Source organism: Candoia aspera, chromosome 16 (genome assembly GCF_035149785.1).
Source record: "Candoia aspera isolate rCanAsp1 chromosome 16, rCanAsp1.hap2, whole genome shotgun sequence".
Taxonomy (NCBI): domain Eukaryota; kingdom Metazoa; phylum Chordata; class Lepidosauria; order Squamata; family Boidae; genus Candoia; species Candoia aspera.
In genome coordinates this window covers 5,607,366-5,625,912 of record NC_086168.1, presented here as the reverse complement: position 1 = coordinate 5,625,912, position 18,547 = coordinate 5,607,366, and the positions used below count along the sequence as shown (strand labels likewise).

At 45.3% G+C, this 18,547-nt stretch overlaps 1 protein-coding gene across 1 annotated transcript; it reads left to right on the top strand.

The window, feature by feature from the left end:
* Positions 1 to 6,034: 6,034 nt before the first annotated feature.
* SURF4 (surfeit 4) lies at positions 6,035 to 17,895 on the top strand. The gene is made up of 6 exons (XM_063316353.1): positions 6,035 to 6,260; positions 14,047 to 14,233; positions 14,816 to 14,892; positions 15,250 to 15,293; positions 15,966 to 16,152; positions 17,184 to 17,895. Exons 1-6 carry the CDS (start codon positions 6,213 to 6,215, stop codon positions 17,448 to 17,450), a joined length of 810 nt encoding a protein of 269 aa, XP_063172423.1. The 5' UTR covers positions 6,035 to 6,212; the 3' UTR covers positions 17,451 to 17,895.
* Positions 17,896 to 18,547: the final 652 nt, after the last annotated feature.

Genomic DNA, 18,547 nt, shown 5'->3' with positions numbered 1-18,547 from the left:
TTTGAATTTTCATAATAAATTAACCCACCTAAGTGGACTCACATAATACGCCAAGCCATACACACACACACACACACACACACACTGTGATTAAGTTTAACCTGTTGCGGAAATATTGTTGCTAGGCCTTTAACGGATTTGGTTAAGAGTTTTGTGTGAACCAAGCCGTAGAATCAAAGTTGAAAAGTTCCATATAAGCCATCACGTTCATTCCTCTGCCTAAGGCAGAAATAAAGGCAACAAATAAACACAAACAAGTTATCATGGCATGAATTTTCCTAATCACAACAGTATAAGGTCCTACACTCCTTCACTGAATGTGGTTTAAATAAAGATCATTAAGACACACTACCTCTTTGAGAGCATCATTTGCCTGCTTTTCATCAATGCATTCCACCTGTACAAAATACGTTTGAACATGTTTATTATTTGACTAGTTAGACGCTTGGCACAAAAAGTTTAACAATTCTTATTTGTAAGGATTCAGTCTTGTGTTCCCCTTACAATGGCTGGGTTCATCCACCCCACTAAGGTCTAACATGGCCTGTTCAGTTAGTGTGATGGGTGATGGGAGGCATAGTGGTTTGTAAACCATGTTTATAGCTCAGCACAACCTTCCCCAGAAAGGCACTCTCCAGATGTATGGACTTCAACACTGCTGTCCTGAGATGCTGCCCCGGCTGGGGAAATATCTCCTCTTACCTGCCCGCTAGACAATTTTACAACCAGATATTTTTTTTTCTGACAATCCAGTCCAGTCAATTTCAGGAAGCTGATAGAAACTCCTTGGCTGACCTTGAATGATTCCACAAAGCCAAGCAAGGTCTGACCTGGTTAGGATGTAGATGGGAAGCTTCCAGGAATTCTTAGGGTGATCAGCTGCTCAGGAAGTCAACAAGGCATCTTGAATAAAGGCACTGGTGATCACCTTCCCTAATTGTTGTTGCCCAGAAAACTATGCTGATGTATCCAGGAAGTCACCTGGCATGAACTTTACATACATACTGTTAAGTGTTTCTGAACCAGAAACCTGGAGCAGGTGCTGTGTTTCAGATTTCAGCCATTTTGCCACCAGGTCCCAGTCTGGAAGTACCTTCATGGCAAAAGTTTGACGTGGAAGCTGCTGAGATACTTGCCAGCATCAGCTCCCTTTAATTTAACCAGTGCTAAAACTACACCACCTTTTAGGACCTCATTGCTAGCGTTCTTCCCAGTTTCCCGGTCTGCTGTTTTTCCAGGAAAGGGACACGCGCCCGTGCCCAGCTGAGCATTTTGTTCCCCTCTGACCAAGCATGGTCAACGCTCATTTCTGCGAGTGGGTGGCTTTGTCTTGCCTCCATGGTAGAGCAGCAGAAAGAGTTTGGCAAAGAATTAAACAGGCCGTAAAAGGCGGAACATCAGCTTCACACATCCCTCTAAAGAGGTTCCCACGCTAAACCCCTCAGTCAGATCCTGGCTATTGCGGGGCTAAAAGAACCACAAACCTTATTTTATTCTAAAAAGGTTCCGATTCTGCATTCTGCACTTTTTTTCCGACCTGCCAGTTGGCCTTTTAGATAATTCACAGGGAAGTATTTGGGAACTACATCTTGTTGCCATGGTGACTGCCATTTCCTTCCTCCCCTCTCACCTTTTTCAACACGTACTTCTTCTTTGCCTTGGATTCCACCAGCAGCATTGTTCCGAGAGCCCCCGGGGACAGCTCTTTGACGATCTGCATCAGAAGGAAACCGATAACACCCGTCCTGTATAATGACCAAGCCCGGCCCTGCGTCTGTGTGTGTGTGTGTGTAATGTATATGTATGTATGTATGTATACACACACACACACACACACATATATATACATTTATTGATGGATCAAACTTAGCCACCGCCCATCTCCCCCAAAAGAGGGACTCTGGGTGGTTTACAGTAAAATCCAGCGCAAAATATAAACATTAAAATCTCATAAAACAGTTATAATAAAATACAGTAAATAAATAGAATCCAAGAAAAGCATAAAATCCAGGCTGGTGGGAGGGACTCTAGGGCGCAAGCCTATATACACACAACATGTACATGTACCGTATTCCAGCTACAGACCAGCCTACCTTTATAGAATATGGACAACAGACACAAGAAACTATCAAGGTGGTTGTAACTGAATTGCCAGCAAAACCAACACGTCCGGGTCACATACCATGCAAAGGATTTTAAAGCAAACACAGGCATGCTTGAAAAACAGCCGACATATTAGATGGAAAAGTACAACTGAAAAGACCCATCAGTGGTTCCTCAGAGTTAACCCCCGTCTCTCTTTTGAGCAAAGTACTCTGTCTTCCCAAAATAGCCCAATACCTCTGAGGTATCTTCACACAATTCTCCCCTGCGTTAAAGGTCTCCCCACTTTTTCTATCCCACAGTATTGATATTTATGAAATTTATATCCTGCCACAGGCCAGTTGGGCTGTATTTACTATAGTAAACTACAATAAGAAAGAAAGAAAGAAAGAAAGAAAGAAAGAAAGAAAGAAAGAAAGAAAGAAAGAAAGAAAGAAAGAGAAAGAAAGAAAGAGAAAAAGAAAGAAAGAGAAAAAGAAAAAGAAAGAAGAGAAGAGAAGAGAAGAGAAAATATATCAGTATAAAACTAATGTGTCTATTCTGATCTAGCTTTCAGCTGACCTATGGCTCTTCATACATATCCAAAGGTTGGGTTCCCAAAAGGCATTAAGTCATAGTTCAATTAACCAAGGTTTATTCAGTAAACCAGAATTGGCTGAGTTAATGCAGCGTGCTAAGTTGACAACAAACCACGGTTAACTTAGTGCAGCACAAGAGCTCAGACACACACACACCACAGACATGTGTACAGAGGCAATTGTCATGATTGGATTCATGCATTACAGTAAACTATGGTTTCTTTAACTATGGTTTATTGGATAAGCAGGAATGCAACATGCTAAGACAAAACAAAATAAAATAAACCCCCACATTATGGCATAGTGGGGTATGTGACTATGTGTGGTTTAAGTGTGTACGTGTTGTTGTTTTTTTATTTATATGCATTGTGTGACTCAAAGCAGCTGCCAAACATCCCAGTACCCTAACATCCAAAAGTAACCATTAAAACTCAGCCTCACAAATTTTGCAAGAAGAGCGATAAAGGCAGACAGGACTATTTTATATTCAGGCACCAGAGGCTCATAAATGTGTGTGATCGCACTGATGGTTTTGCACAACCTGCCAAACCCAGGCTAACCCCTATGTCCCCAAAGTACGAGATTTCCAAACAAATCAGCAAACGATATCCTGGCTTCCTCCGACGAGGTGGTTCGCACAGCAGGCTGCGCTGACCCACCAACCGCCCAACTGCGGTCTAGCCTACCCGGGCTGGTCGTGGGAACCTGGGCGGAGGATGCTAGCCCGCCCGCCGCATCCTGTTGGGTGCCTGTCCGGGCACGACACCCCCCTTCGGAAACGAGTCTTTTCCCTGAAAAGGGGGGGCTCAAATGTTTGTCCCCCCTCCCGCCGCGAGCTTCGCCCCCCCACCTGATATTTCTCCATGGCCGAACAACGGTGGGGGCGCGGGCGTCAGGCGTAAACGGCTCGATGCCCCCCCCGCGCGGAGATAGTTCTTTCCTGCCCCTCCCCACCTTTTTTCTCTAGCCCTCCACCCTTTCCGCCCCCGCCCCAATTCCCCCAAAAAATCAGGATGTTCGCGAGTAAAATGGGTTTAAGCTACCGGCGTGGCTCGCTCCGGGGCTTGGCAAACACTCCCGAGGCATTTGCAAAATACTTTTGTTCGCGCCCCCACCCTCCCCCCCAAAAGAGAAATGAGGCACAAAACAGGCAAACTGTTTCGAGAAGGGGGGTCTTTTCCATTTGGGAAAGTCAAGGTGTCCTTGAGCATGTGCAGAATCCCTCGGAGGAATCGTTTGACAGGGAAAGCAAATTGGTCCGAAAATGTGAAGAAGTCTCTTCTCCCAATGAGAGGCAGTTTGTCTGTACAAATGAAATTTGTCTGGCCATGTACAGAATACATTTAGAGAATATTTACTTCTGTGAATCTCAGCAGAGTCTAAAGGAAAAATCTGTCATCCAAAGTAGGAGAAAAAACTATATTCATCCCACCCCGTTCAAATTCTCATGATTTTACCATCTCCTTCTGGCAACCAGATCAGACAATGAAATTTTAAGGACAATAAAATTATGATCAGTGGCTAACTCGTTTTTTTTCTCATTTCTCATTTCTTTTTTCTTTTTAAGTGTAACAGTGGTTTAGATTTTTGCAAACTCTGGTAATAACAGTAATAATAATAAAGAGGAGGAGGAGGGAGGAAGGAACAACAGCTTTTATTTTAAAAACTTCTTGGTAGCAGATTGAGTACAGCTATGTGTGTAAACAGCCTACCTGAAGGAGAATGTATTTATTTATTTAGCCAAAAAAGTGCCTGTGAGCACAAGAATACCTTTTTCCCTAAAAAGATCTTGAAATCATATGCATAAGGAAGATTGAGATAAACTCAAGTAACTTGAATCCATTTTGAAATATTAAGATCTACAATTAAATGGTTTTAATACATCAGAAGCAGAATATCAGCTAAAGAGATAGCTTGAAAGTTAGGGATGGGAAGTTAAAAGTGTGTTTAAAGACACAGAGAGCAGCTAAATTAGCTCTTTCCACCCATCTTTATTACACAAAAATGTAGGGACAATACTTCTGTCTAACTTAACGTTTTTAGGAAGGGCAAGAGATGATTCTGAGCTTTATTGACCAATTAAACATTAACCAAATACCAAGTCCAGATGATAGTCTTTGAAGAGTAAACAGGAGAAAATACCACTGCCCCTGAAATGTGAAACTCCCAGATTTAAAGAGATGTCACTTAGCCTCTGTATCAAAATAGCACCAATATTTCAACAGAATTTGGGAAAATCCTGGAAATTACAGACTGGTTTACTCTAACATCTGTTCCAGATAAACTGGTGGTCGCATGATGGAAGACAAGTTTCTTCAGTGGGCTACTAGGAGAACAAATCTGGTTGAAAGAGCACCAAGGAGGCATCTGCCAAGGTATTTCTTGTACTGCCCACACATTTTAGTATGCTTATATGCATATAAATAAGATTTGATTCTGTAGAAACTGCGGACGTGGACTTTCAGAGAAATTCAGATTGGGGATTCACCTGCCGCACTAAACCATAATGTGTCTTGCTTGGTTTGGCAGGCCAGATGAAGCCAACAATAGTGGTTTGTAAACCAGTTTGTGGCTTAGCATAATATAGCAGACCAGCCACGTGTGATGTTCACTAAACCACAGTTAAGAAAACCAGAGCTTATGCAACCTACAAGCTGGCCACATGTTAATCAAGAAACTCTATGTTCTGTCCAGAATGAATCTGATTAGACTTGGAGAAGTTTAATGATCCTGCATTAAAATCTGCTGTCCAGCTAAAACGTTAGGGGCTGTGCCTACTGAATTAGCACCGTGCACTTAGGAACCATTTGTACCCCCCAGTCTAAAGATGCAACGGCAGGGCCACTTAAACCCTGGGATGCCGACAAGACAACCCCCAGTTGACCAGGTTCACAAAACACGCTGCACGCAGCCATAAACTGGAGGCTGCTAGCCACAATCTGAGGGTTGCACATCTCACCAAGCCAAACCAGGCTCCCCGCGTTAGGATGACTTGTGAACCTGACCAACGCGGTTTAGCTGGTGACCCAGACCCGAAACTAGAACCTAGCCACGGGGTAGCTGCGGCCCAGGGGCCTGATGCCTCCAAGCCGGCTTGAGGATCCGATTTCTAACCACCCTTTCCCCGCCGGCCGCAGACTCGCGTTGTGGCGCACGAGAGCGCGTTTTTACGCACCGCGCCAGACTGGCGCGCCCGGACGCGGCAGGCGGGGATGCCGACGGGGCGGAGCGGACGGGGCCGGGCTTCGCTTCCCTGCCCCGCCCGCCTCCCGCTGGCCTGGCTGCTCGCTGGCCCGCCCGCCCTGCCGGCAGCTCTCGCCTCGCGCGGTTCCTTTAAGAATCGGCCTACGTGGCACAAGCAAGGCAAGGCAAGGCAAGGCAAGGCGGTCGCCGCTGCTCCGCCACTTCCTGTGCAATCGCGGCGGCGGCGGCGGCGCTCCAGGAGCCGGGGGCCGGGTGCCTGCGAGTGCGGTCTCCCAGGCGGCCAGCAGATTCCCCCCAGCCCGCTCCCGCGTCCAGCCAGCGCCGGCCATGGGGCACAACGCCCTGATGAGCAGCGCCGAGGATTTTGCCGACCAGGTGGGCGGGGGGCCTCCCGCACATGGGGGGGCGACCCTTTTCCCTTTTGTTTGCGAGGAGGGAGGGAGGGAGGGAAGGAGGGGGAAAAGCGGGGGGGAGGAAACGTGGCTGATCGGTCATAACTGGGGGGTCCCCCCTTCCCATCCAGTATCGCTTCCGTCTCATCTTTCGCGATCGTAACCCTCTTAACGCCAGGTAGGAAATTGAAAGAGAGGCTTCAATGACCCGTCTGGCTTCTGAATAACCTTGCGGGGAGGGGTGGACAAAAAAACGGAAGGAAGAAATCTCTCGGTTCCTTCTTTTGGGGCAGAGCGTGGTGAGGATGGTCAAATGCCTCCCCCCCATCAAAGCTGACCCCCCTTTTGCTGGTGGGGGGGTGTTGCCAGACAAAAAAGGAGGGGTGCAGCTGGTCCAGCTCTCCGGTTGAATCTGGACGAGAGAGTTGGGGAGAGGGGCTTCATGAAAGGCCCTCTTTAAGAGGGGTGTGATTTCTTTTTTACCATCAGAGCTGCAAGGCCCACGGGGTGCTAAGGCATGGTTTGCGTTAACCATGTTTGCTGAATAAGCTGCAGTTTGTCTGCACATGTCCTCAGCCAGGAACCCCAGCTTAAGGGTTAGGGTTCACATCTCACTTCAACAAAAAACAGGCCATGTTGGCTTCTTGCAATGGATGGACTCAGTTACAAAATGGTAGACCAGCCTAACAGCTCCCCTCCTCCGCCCCCGTGTAGGTTGGACTCCTTTCTTCCATAATCTTTGTAGCACTGAGGAATTAGATCAGCTTTGAAGAACTAACCTTGTTTGGAGTAGAGCCTAGGTTTTTTTTTAAATTTCTGCACTTTGGATGCCTTGGATTATACCCCTCGTTATTCTCAATTAGTTGATATGAGGATGATGGGTGCTGCAATTTGGTATGTCTGGAAATGCCTGATTGAGGAAGAATGATTTTTTTTTACCCCACTACCTCAGTTTTTCCCCTTGGAGAACACAGGTAAATCTGGTCACCCTGTCTATGATGTGTCTGTTTTCACACAACACATTTCCCTGGGTCAGGTGAAGACCTAGCAGGTGGATGGAACTGTAGAACATGCTATGCTGGGTGAGGATTAATTTTAGTTCTTTTTTAAAAAAATGATTTATCAGACTGTGCTGAGCAGATGAGCTGACTGGATCCAAAGCAAGTGTTTAAAAATCTTCCTAGTCCCTCTTCTCCCTGAATAAATGAATGAAAATGCCAGTTGCCTTGCCTCACTTCTTCAGATGGATTGCATTGGTGCAATTTGGTGCAACCATCCTAGGATGTGTGTGGCTAATCAGCATGCTGGCTAGTTCAACAGGTTGTGAGTTAGCACTCCTCTGAACTTCTGCCTGTCCCTATGTTATTTTTTTCAAGCATCCTACGAGCAGGGCAGAAGGTTAGGTCAGGTTGCTCTTTGGCTTGCCTTTAAAAAAAAACCAGCATTCAGCTGTTGTTGAAGGTAAACACAAACATTGAGAAACATAGAAGTCTGGTGATAGCTGGCAAAAAAGCCTTGCCAATAATCTTTGGCCATGGAAATGATGCGGAAGGTGAATTCTCTGGTCTTTTTCCTAGGCCCCGAACAAAGCAAACTACGATCTGGCATTCTTAGAATCTGCTATAAACTGGGTTTGTTCAACTAGCATGTAGGTCTGGCACAGCAAAGCATATGTTTGTGGCTAGCAACACCTTGCCCCGCTTCACATTTCTGCTCCAATGTGACTAATCCACACAAAATGCTGAACCCCTAAACTCCAGTTAGTGAAACTCAGTGCCTGTGTTCACAGAAAAGGGTTTATGTCAACAGATGTATGCTGAGATCTTGGCTTTCTTCTCACAACAAACTACCATCCAACCACCCCCATTTTAGCCTAGCCTAGTGTGGTGTGAACCTTGTCACCAGAGCCATGCAGAGCTTTGCATCTGATGCGAAAAAGGTGCTTCAAAGCTGGTGTGGGTGCACCCCCTGCACTTCTCAGCCCCCCCCCTTTAAAAAACAAAGATGCTACACCTTTTCCTGGCTTGTATGGAAGTTAAACAACTTGGGAGTCAGTGGGCTGTTGGTAGCTTCCTAATGCAAGTACTGCACATCCTGACTTGCTATCATAGTCTTTGATGCTAGTTAGTGCCTTGAATGCTTCCACATGTCAGTTGGGCTCAACCCCTTTTCATTTTCATTGTGGGGTTGGCTAAGCATGCTGAAAGAGTGGGCTGTGGCCTCTGCTAAGGTCAGTAAATAGACCATAGTTTGTTCACCGCCTTGGCATCATTATCTGGATGCTAGTGTCTGTGAATGTTCACCCCTACTTACTAACATCTGGTTCAACGTGTCTAACCATGGCTTATTTAACCATGGTTTACTGAATAAACTGGAGTTGGCTGAGTTTACAACCCACGCTGCAGTTGACGTGGAGCAATGACTATGTTTGCATGAGACACTGAGCTAAAAACCAAAGAAGACATTGATCTTAATTCTGGAATTAGCCACTTTTCTGGGTTTGCCCAGTTCGTTGGTGCATACACTAAGCCCAACATGTTAAGCCACAAAAACACCCAACCCAAATGAGCCATGATCCCGGCTCTTGGCCCTGGCTCTTCTCTGTTGTTTGTCATCAAGATGGTCGCTGTTTGTTCTTTTCTGCAGCCTGTTCCTCACTGAAGCCCTGTTTACATTGCAAGCACTACGTAAACAATAGCAAGCATCCAGCCCACTTGGCGCTGCCTGACGTTATGTTTGCCCTTAGATTGGACAAATAGTTTTATCACTGATTGATTTGCATGCTGCAGCCATTTCATTGACAGCAAAACTAGAACCAGTTGCTTTTTAAAATAGCATATGAGGTAGCCATATATTTACATGCACATACATACCCATACGTATTTATAAAAATAGGAAAGAGAGGTGTGTTTACATGAGGGAGCTTCTTAAACACATGGAAGGTGGTAGTTAAACAGAATGGCCAACAGTTGGTCTGGCACAGCAGACAGATGGCCAACAGATTCCTCCATTGGGCGAGTGGTTGGGCTAGATGCTCCCCAAGATCCCTTTGAACGCTTCCATTCTGTGATTCTGAAAGTTAGTGATGGCCAGCGATTGGCTGAAGAGCGCATTGGATGGACGCTTGGCTGGATCACTTGTGTTCCTCAAGAACTTTCCATCTAGGCGGAATTAGGCCACGCTTCTAAACTTTGCGCCATTCGGTTTCTTCTTGGCTTACAAGCTAGCCAAAGTGGAAGTAAAGTGATGACCTGAGGATGCAGCTTATCCACAAGAATTAGGTTCGTAAATGGAGGAAGCTGAAGAGCAGTTTTACATGCCTCCAAGGAAAGTCGTCTTCAAGGAAGACTCTCCTTTCTTCTATTTCCCCAACACAGAGAACATTTACAAAAATAAGATTTGATGTGTTTCCATTGGCAGTCCTAACAGGCAGATTGCAAAACTTCCCTGTAAGGAATGAATTTGCTCCTGAGGATAGAAACGATAGAAGGTGCTGGTCACTCTGGGTAGCAAAGAGATTGTACCTTGTTGCATTTTCAGACCCATCAGAGTAATTTTCTGTTTTCCTTCTGCTGTCGGATGAAAATGATTTTGTTACGGATGCTGTGGCCAAAGTTTGTGTCATAGCATGTGGAGTCTGGCACCAGATAGCATCTAGTCCACCTTTGTGAATTGGCCAGAAATTCCACTAGGTTGTCCGCAACTTTCTATATTATGAGTGCTTGACTAAATATCGACTCTTACTGACCACATAGATCAATTTTCTCCAGGAGGATCTGTCCCCAACCTGGTCTTCCAGGTCTTCCAACAGTCTACCCATCACCACTGTAACTGAGTCCATCCACCTTGCTGCTGGTCATCTTCTCAGTCCTCCACCTTTCCTAGCATGATAGAGCTCTCTAGGGATTGTATGGCTTGCATGGATAGAAATTGATTACGCGCCAGCAAGTCGTGTCATCTCTTAGCGACTACGTAGATAGACCTTCTTCAAGATGATCTGGCCCTAACCTGGTCCTTCAGATGTTCCAACCCATCCCCGCTGTATTAAGCCCGTCCACCTTGCTGCCATGAATGTAAGCCATACTGACAGACACCCTGCCATGGTAGCAAAGGCAGTTTTTCTGTTCAGACCCACAAGTTTTCTGGGTGCCTTGGCGTTCATTCGCAAACCAGCTCATAAAGTTTTGCAGATGAATTCATTTCTCTGCCAGCTCCTCCAGGTAATTACTGTGCATTTCTTCCTGCTCTGCTGCAAAACTAGACAGTTTTATGGGATTATTGAAATGTACTAACAATGGGTTGCATGCATGTTTGATATATGCTTGCAAAATTGGCACACGCGTAAAGAGTGGATCCTGGGAGGTGGGGGAAATCTGAAAGGTTTCATTAAAACTTGCTTAGATGGATGGAGAACCAGCGTTATGGGCTGTCCCAGAACTTGAGCCCACTGCAGGCAGTGATAAAAAGGAACGAGGTGGTCAAACCTGGACACAAGTGTTTTGATCGGGATTTCCTAATCTTAATTGGATTTAGTAAATAACCTTTGCTTGTGGTGGCATCTCAGATGCCTCTCTCCAGGTCTTCCTATATGCAGAGAAGTCTTGACCAAGATTTGACCTAGTTTCCACATTTGTATTAAGTGTGTCTGACAGCTGGTTGCTAGACAGCAATTTATAGACAGTGCTGCTGATAGGAAACAATCGTCAGACTTGTTGCAGTTGGAATATGTTCCTCAGTCTTTCAACATACAGAGTTTGGGGAGGCCCAAAGTTAATTGTGGGGTTTGGACATCCAAGTCCTTATCTGTTTTTGCAATGGGGGGTTCCCACATCTTACGGTGCTTTCCGTGAAGGGGATTATTTTGATTAGAGACACTTACAGCTTGCCTCGAAATGGGCAGTATCTGAGTAGCTTATGATTTGGGATGGATCTTAGCTTGATTTTTAAATATAGGAATTCATAACTCTTTAGTTCGTCTTCCTTTTATTGGTTTGAACGAGAGACCAATTTCAACATGGTGAAATTTCTCTTTATTGTAGACGGCCACGTTCTTGGAACTCCCGTTGTGACTGCGGCTTCCAAGCTAATTTTAATAAAAGAAAAATGGGATGCAAATGATAGAAATAAAAAGAAAAATGCATTACCTCTCTTTCTCTCCTTATGTGATTACTATACTGTATAATTAGTCTGATTTTGCTAGCCATGGAGAGAGGCAAGATAATAAAGATGTTTTCTCATTGCCAAGAATCATTTTCAGCTACTGCCTGAGGTTTCAGGAGGCATCGTCCAGTGTGAGGGGTTTTTTGGGGGGGTGGGGGGAGATTGTAACCATAAGGGCTAGAAACTTGTTCCTTTAAAAATAAATCCTTAATAAAAACTCCAGAATTGATGCGAGCAAGGCATGTTTTCTCTTGAGTCTCTCTGAAGAAAATCAAAATGATTGCTACCAAAATACCAATGCCATGAGATTAGGTTTTCTTTGAAAATCCATTGTATGCTGCTGAATAGTAGGAAAGGGGGCAGGGATTAAGATATGTCACAGGAGGCAGCTTGCACGACCAACTTATGCTTCGAAGTTGGGAAACTTCCCTGATTCCTTGCAGAATGGGATTAGAAGTAAACTGAAAACCAGTGGGGGCTCCACGTGGCTCCGTTTCCTTGATGCAATTTTTGGTCCTGCAAATTTTTCCACTCAAGGCATTGCCTTGCCGTTCTTATAATCTTATTAGCAGCCATCTGTTCCACGTTCAGTCCTTCTGCCGGAGGGCTTAACAACTTGGCTGAAGAAAAAGGAAGCTGCGCCCTCTTTCCGAAACCTTTATTTCTTTTGTGTCCGAGGCCCTCGCTCTGTTGACAAATGCCAGTGTAGAGGGCTGGCCCAGTAAAAAGAAAATCTGGTGTGATACAGTGAAAAACCTGATTATTACAGCATTGAAGTTTTCCAAGAAGTTCGTTCATGTTCTTGTAAAAATGACTTGAGTTTTTACATTTGTTTCTCGATGCCTGAAGTTGCTTGCCTGTTTTTACTTGCAATATGGGGGGAAAAGAAACGTGTTGTCCCCCAAGTTGTAAGCTGCTTAACTCCAGAAAAGCAAACAGGGTATTTAAGTGGTTAACTTTGGTCCTGATGTGCATATGTATGAGAACTGGATCAATTGTTGCATGTTTCCAAATACATTTGCACTTGGCAAGGGCTAGAGTCTTATGGTTCTAAAAATGAGTTCTTTCCCTGCAGTGAGTTTGCCTGGGAAACTGCAAAATAGTCTTTAATAAATTCATGCCTTTCCCCCTCATCTCCTACATTTCCTTAGTTCTTTCCATCAGTCCAATTCCATGTATAGTCAGGAATATCCATGTGTGTGTGTGCATATACATATATACATATCTGAATTTGACTTGCTTTACCTCTTGCTGAAGAATCTTTAAGGCTTTGCACAGACTTAACATACAGGGTGGGGAATGTGAATCTCATGTTTTTGAAATGCCTGTAATAACTAGCATTATACAGGATGCGTGCTTTGTGATTATAGGCAGTTTTTGCCTCTGATCTTCCTAGCTGATGAGCTGACAAATCTATTTTGATCCACACTGCTCCGTTCCTTTGAGCATGACGCACCCCTGACTTTTTCTGCAGCATCCCTTGGATTTGAACAGCCATCTCTGGAAAAGGGCACAGGCCAAGAAATGGCCCGGACGGACTAACGGGGCCAATTTGTAGCTCAGCTTGCAAATAAGTAGATGAATAGGTCAGTGTATTCGTGGGGAAGCTTGCTCTTCCTCCTGGGTTATTAATGTTATATTTACTGATTTCTTTATAAATCCCTGCAATTAATATGGTAGGCCTATTATTTAAATAAAAGAGACTCATCTCGAGAAGCATTGACTCTTTGGGGTGGTTGTTTTTTTTTTTAATCAAAGCTGGGCTTTCCAACCTGTCTCTCACAGTTGGATTGATTCCTGTGTTGTGACATGATCCTTATGGTGCATGTAGGCAGTAGCCACTGACTTTTAATAAGAGGAGAGAGAGATTGCTATTCTTCATAAAGGTAAAGGTAAAGGTTTCCCTTGACGTAAAGTCCAGCCGTGTCCGACTCTAGGGGGCGGTGCTCATCTCCGTTTCAAAGCCGAAGAGCCGGCGTTTGTCCAAAGACACTTCCTCCGTGGTCATGTGGCCAGCATGACGACACGGAACGCCGTTACCTTCCCGCCGAAGCGGTACCAATTAATCTACTCACATTTGCATGTTTTCGAACTGCTTGGTGTGCAGGAGCTGGGACTAGCAACGGGAGCTCACCCCGCCGCGCGGTTTCGAACCGCCGACCTTCCGATCGGCAGCTCAGCGGTTTAACCCGCAGCGCCACCGCGTCCCTATGCTATTCTTCATACATACGGTCAATTAGGAATCCCAACCTGCTTGTGGGGACCTGTCCTAGCCTTTTCACGTCGAAGTGGGTTGGCAGGGGAATTCTTGGAAGGCTCACTGTGGCCTGCCGTTGAACTATCTTTTTTTAGCAGGCAGCTTCCTATAGGCAATGGATTACAGCTCCCGTGATCCCCAGCCAGCAGTACCAGGGACTGCAGTGGCTACAGACAATCCTAGTTTCCTTCTGATGTGTTTAGCAAGCACCTGATTGGGGATGGGGGAAGACGGATCTGCTCAATCCTTGCTGTTTCTGTTCTCTAGAGACAACCCCCTTGGAAGGAAATGGAGCAAAATGGGGTCCAGCCACTTGCCCCTTCTTTATGTGTCTTTTTCCCTCTTGTGACAGTTCCTGCGGGTGACTAAGCAGTACCTTCCTCACGTGGCTCGGCTCTGCCTGATCAGCACGTTCCTGGAAGACGGCATCCGCATGTGGTTCCAGTGGAGCGAACAGAGAGACTACATCAACACCACGTGGAACTGTGGCTATCTCCTGGCTTCCATCTTTGTGTTCATTAACCTCTTTGGGCAATTAAGTAAGTAGCACGCGGGGCGCCGGTTGGACTGCAGCTGGATTTCTTGGGGCGCAAAATCAGGGATTGGGGTTGGAACCAAGGGGTACCAAATTGGAGTCCCGGCCCGGCTGCTCAGGAGATTATGTTGGGTTTAGCTCAAGAGAATGGTCGGGTTCCCTGGTATTTTTTCAGAGGACAAGGCCTGCAACAGGTGGAACAAGGATTTTAGGTTCTTCTGGCATTCGTTGAACGTACAGTTGGTTTTTGAGTTTCCTGCCTCAAAATGGTGGAAAAACCTGCTGCCGGTTCTGGTTGAAAGGCCTCAGAGAAGAGTTTTGGAGAAGAGAGTTGCTTGGATGGTTTTGAAAAAGAATGGATCAATTTCTGGAGGACAGGTCCATCAAGGGCTATCCCTGCTGGAGATTCCATGTTACCTCTGAGCAGGGGACAGGCTAATGACCCTTAATCCCAGATGTTGGGGAACATCAGCAGGAGAGTAAGCTGGACACATCTGGCTGACTACTCTGAGAAAACCACTGTTGCATTATGATGTATTTTGGCCTGATCCATTAGAGCTATTCTTACATTTTCCTGTTTTTTTAGGCGGTTGCATTCTTGTGCTGAGTAGGAATTTTGTCCAGTATGCCTGCTTTGGTTTATTTGGAATTATTGCATTACAGGTAAGAAATCTTGTCAATTTCTCCATTCCAAAACCTTTTTCAGACATTTAAAAAAAAATTGCATCGCTAGGTTCATGGATAACTAGGTCGGTGAAAAACTGACCGGTTGCATCCACAGATGTTAAGCTTGATTAATTTTAACTTGTGTTCATTTCTTTTTTTGTTTGGTTTTTAACTTTCTAGCTTAGTCTGTTGTATGAGCCAAACCCTTTGTGGTTAGTTAATATCTGGATATATTGTGCAAATGCACAAAAATGAGTGAATTCTGTAACTGAGTGAAGTGGGCTCTGCAAGTCAGCCTCTGAGCAGATGGGTAACTATGTTTTGGGGTTTCATCATGTTTGTTTTTCCTTCTAGACAATTGCATACAGCATTTTATGGGATTTGAAGTTTTTGATGAGGTATGTTGAACTTTGCATTGCTTTACGCACTTATCTCAGCCTGCCGCTAACCCAGTTAGAAATCCTTGTGAAGGGATCTTACAGCACCTGGGTCAAAAAAATCACAATTTAGCAAACACAGAGTCTGCCCCAGCTTTTTCCAGGTATCCTGGAAGTCTTTTCAACAAGAAGTATTCAGTATGCAGACAGGCAGCCATAGGCATGGCTTCCAGAGTGGAAGGTTTTCTTTTCCAGCTGCACTTTTTTCCCAGAAATTTCTTTTTGGGGAAAATTAGTTAGTTTACTAAGTTCAAATGATCCTACAACATAACTGGATGGGCCTGTTTGGGATCAGCTGGTCAACTGATTCTTTTCTGATGGTTCCACAATACAAGACCGGCCTCCATCGACCTAGTTCAGTGTATTGGGAAAAGGGTCGCTGCTGACATTTTAACACAGGTCCCAACCATGGAGCAATATTTAATTGAACTGCCTTGCCTGTCGGAATAACTTCAAAGAGATCCAAAAAAGAACCCCGGAAAATCCAGAAGGATATGGAATGTAATCTTGGAACATGTTCGTCTTTCTGTCTCGCTTGACGTTGGTGCAAAGATTTTGCAACTTGGGTGGTGCAAAGCATTACGGTTTGGCCAGATACACGTCTTTTTGGTGTCTTGCGCTCTCTTCCTGCAGGAATCTTGCCCTTGGAGGGGGTTTGTTGCTGCTGTTGGCCGAATCTCGGTCAGAAGGAAAAAGCATGTTTGCTGGGATACCCATCATGAGGGAAAGTTCCCCGAAACAATACATGCAGCTGGGAGGACGGGTGCTGCTTGTCCTCATGTTTATGACCTTGCTGCATTTTGACGTTAGTTTCTTTTCGGTAAGTGCCCAGCATGCTGAACTTATTTATTTCCTGGGTTTCTGTACTGCTGCATCCGTTCAGGCAGGCCAGAATTAGCAACCTCCACAAGATAAACGAATTGATCCGCAATAAGAGTAGGAATATCAAAAATAGTAAGAACAGAGATCACAGCAATAAAATAACCCAGGAGGAACCCCAGACGATGCAACTCCGTTCAACAAATGCTCGCCGGAAGGGCTGTTTTCAGCATCTCCTGAAATCAGAGGCTGTTCCAGAGCACTGGCGCTGCCATCCAAAGTGGTGTCTCTGGGCCTCAGCTGCCCTCAGTCCACTGGTGTGGGGAACAACTAGCCCATCTTCCAGGCAGATGGAATCAGGGGTTGATTCTGGTTGGAGTAGGTGGTCTGCGAGGGGCTTAGATGCCAAGCCCTGTAGGGTTTGTAGGTCAAAGCCAGCCCTCTGGATTGTACCTGGAAGCCAACATGGGCCCATAAGCACTGGTGTGACAAGTGTCAGCTAATACACAGAGCGCTGTATGGTGCCCCGGTTGCAGTTTCCAGGTGGCCTTCAAGGGCAGCCCCATGTAGGGTGCCTTGCATTAGTCCTCCCAAGCAGTGATAAAGGCATGATTGGCCACTGCCAGTCAAGGGCCTCAGCTTGTGAGGTATATTCCTAATAACTCCATTAAAAGTCTTAGCTAAGTCAGGGGAGGAAACACTATTAAATCAGAGCTGCTTGTGTTCCTCGTCTATAGGATTTATTTGGGCGGAGTGGTGCCAATGCATGCTCTTGTCTGACCCTACTGCTGCCGTCTTTGCCCTAGAATTCCCCGTCAACATAGCCCTCAAAGTCCAGGTGTGCTGGGGCTTCAACTCTCATAATTCCCCAGCAAGCGTGGCCATTACTGGATTGTGGCAGCGGAAGCCCACACACCTGGAAGTTGGCAGAGTTGGAAAAAACCCTGATGGACATAAAAGCCTTCTTGGGTTAGCTCAGTTTCCATTCCTGCCTAGCTCCTGTTCATGTTCTGTTCTTCCCGGTTGTCGCAGATCCTCCAGAACATTGTGGGTACAGCCCTGATGATCTTAGTGGCCATCGGCTTCAAAACCAAGTTGGCGGCCTTGACACTGGTCATCTGGCTCTTTGCCATCAACCTGTATTTCAACGCTTTCTGGACTGTCCCAGTGTACAAGCCCATGCATGACTTCCTCAAGTACGACTTCTTCCAGACCATGTCCGTCATCGGAGGCCTGCTCCTCGTGGTGGCCCTTGGTCCCGGTGGTGTCTCCATGGATGAGAAGAAAAAAGAATGGTAGAGGTGGAGGAAAAATAATACATCGTCTCAGCATCTGGGAACTGACTCACAACATGGGGAATAAAAACAAAACAAAACTGCCAACGATTTCCAGAGGTGCCTACTTTCCCTTTTTAAAGGCACAATCTTTTTTATTTTATTGTTTTTAGCTCACAACGGCGCTGATAACCTGACACCATGCCAGACCAGTCTTCATTCAAGAACATTTGCCTCCTATCACTGTTCTCTTATATAACCTCCTGAAATTGGAATGAAGCAGCTGGCTCGCTGGGTCTGCCACGTTTAATTTCTTTGACAACTGGGTTTTTTGTTTTAAATTTAAACTACTGTGATCAGATACCTTGCTGTGTATTTTCAGTGTGATGGGTGTTCCATCTTATATTTTTGGCTTTGTTTACGTTCAAGTGGTAATTAAATGATGTCACATCCCAGATGGAGAACAGCCAGTCCAAGTGATAAATCTAGCTGTTGCTCTGAGTTGAGAGAATTCTTACGGTATTGCACCACTCAAAAATATTCTTTCTGGGACAGGCAGGAGCAAAAAAGGATCTCTCCAGCCACATTTTAAACTGAGGAAATATTTCCTGCAAGAAATGGAGGTAAAGGAATTGTGTACTGGGCAGCTTTAAAAACAAAAAGTGGTGGAGAATATGAAATACCTTCCCTAAGAGAGAGATAGAAGGAGCTTATCTCTGTCAGCCAAATAGCTCAGCTATACTGTATATGGATTTGCTTACTAAAATAACAGACTGAAAATAGGCTACACCTATTGAATCTTTCAGCGTCGGTGTGGTGCCATTTTTAGCACTCCCTTGAACCAGAAGTTTCAGCCGTTTCCATGGTAGACATTTCCACTGAGTAACGAAATGCTCTGGCGTTCCAACACTGGCCTGGCCGCAAAGCTATTAGCAGATGGAATATCTACTGCTTGCAACTCAGGAACTGGGGTCAGAAAGGGAACACTGGAGGTTTCACAGTTTTGTAGATTTTCAGTAGCCACATGATAATACACCTACAGCATCCTGGTTGAGCAATTGAGCGTATTGCCCTTTCTTTTTGAATTTGGTCTGTGAATTGTCCCCGTTACGTTTAGATTGA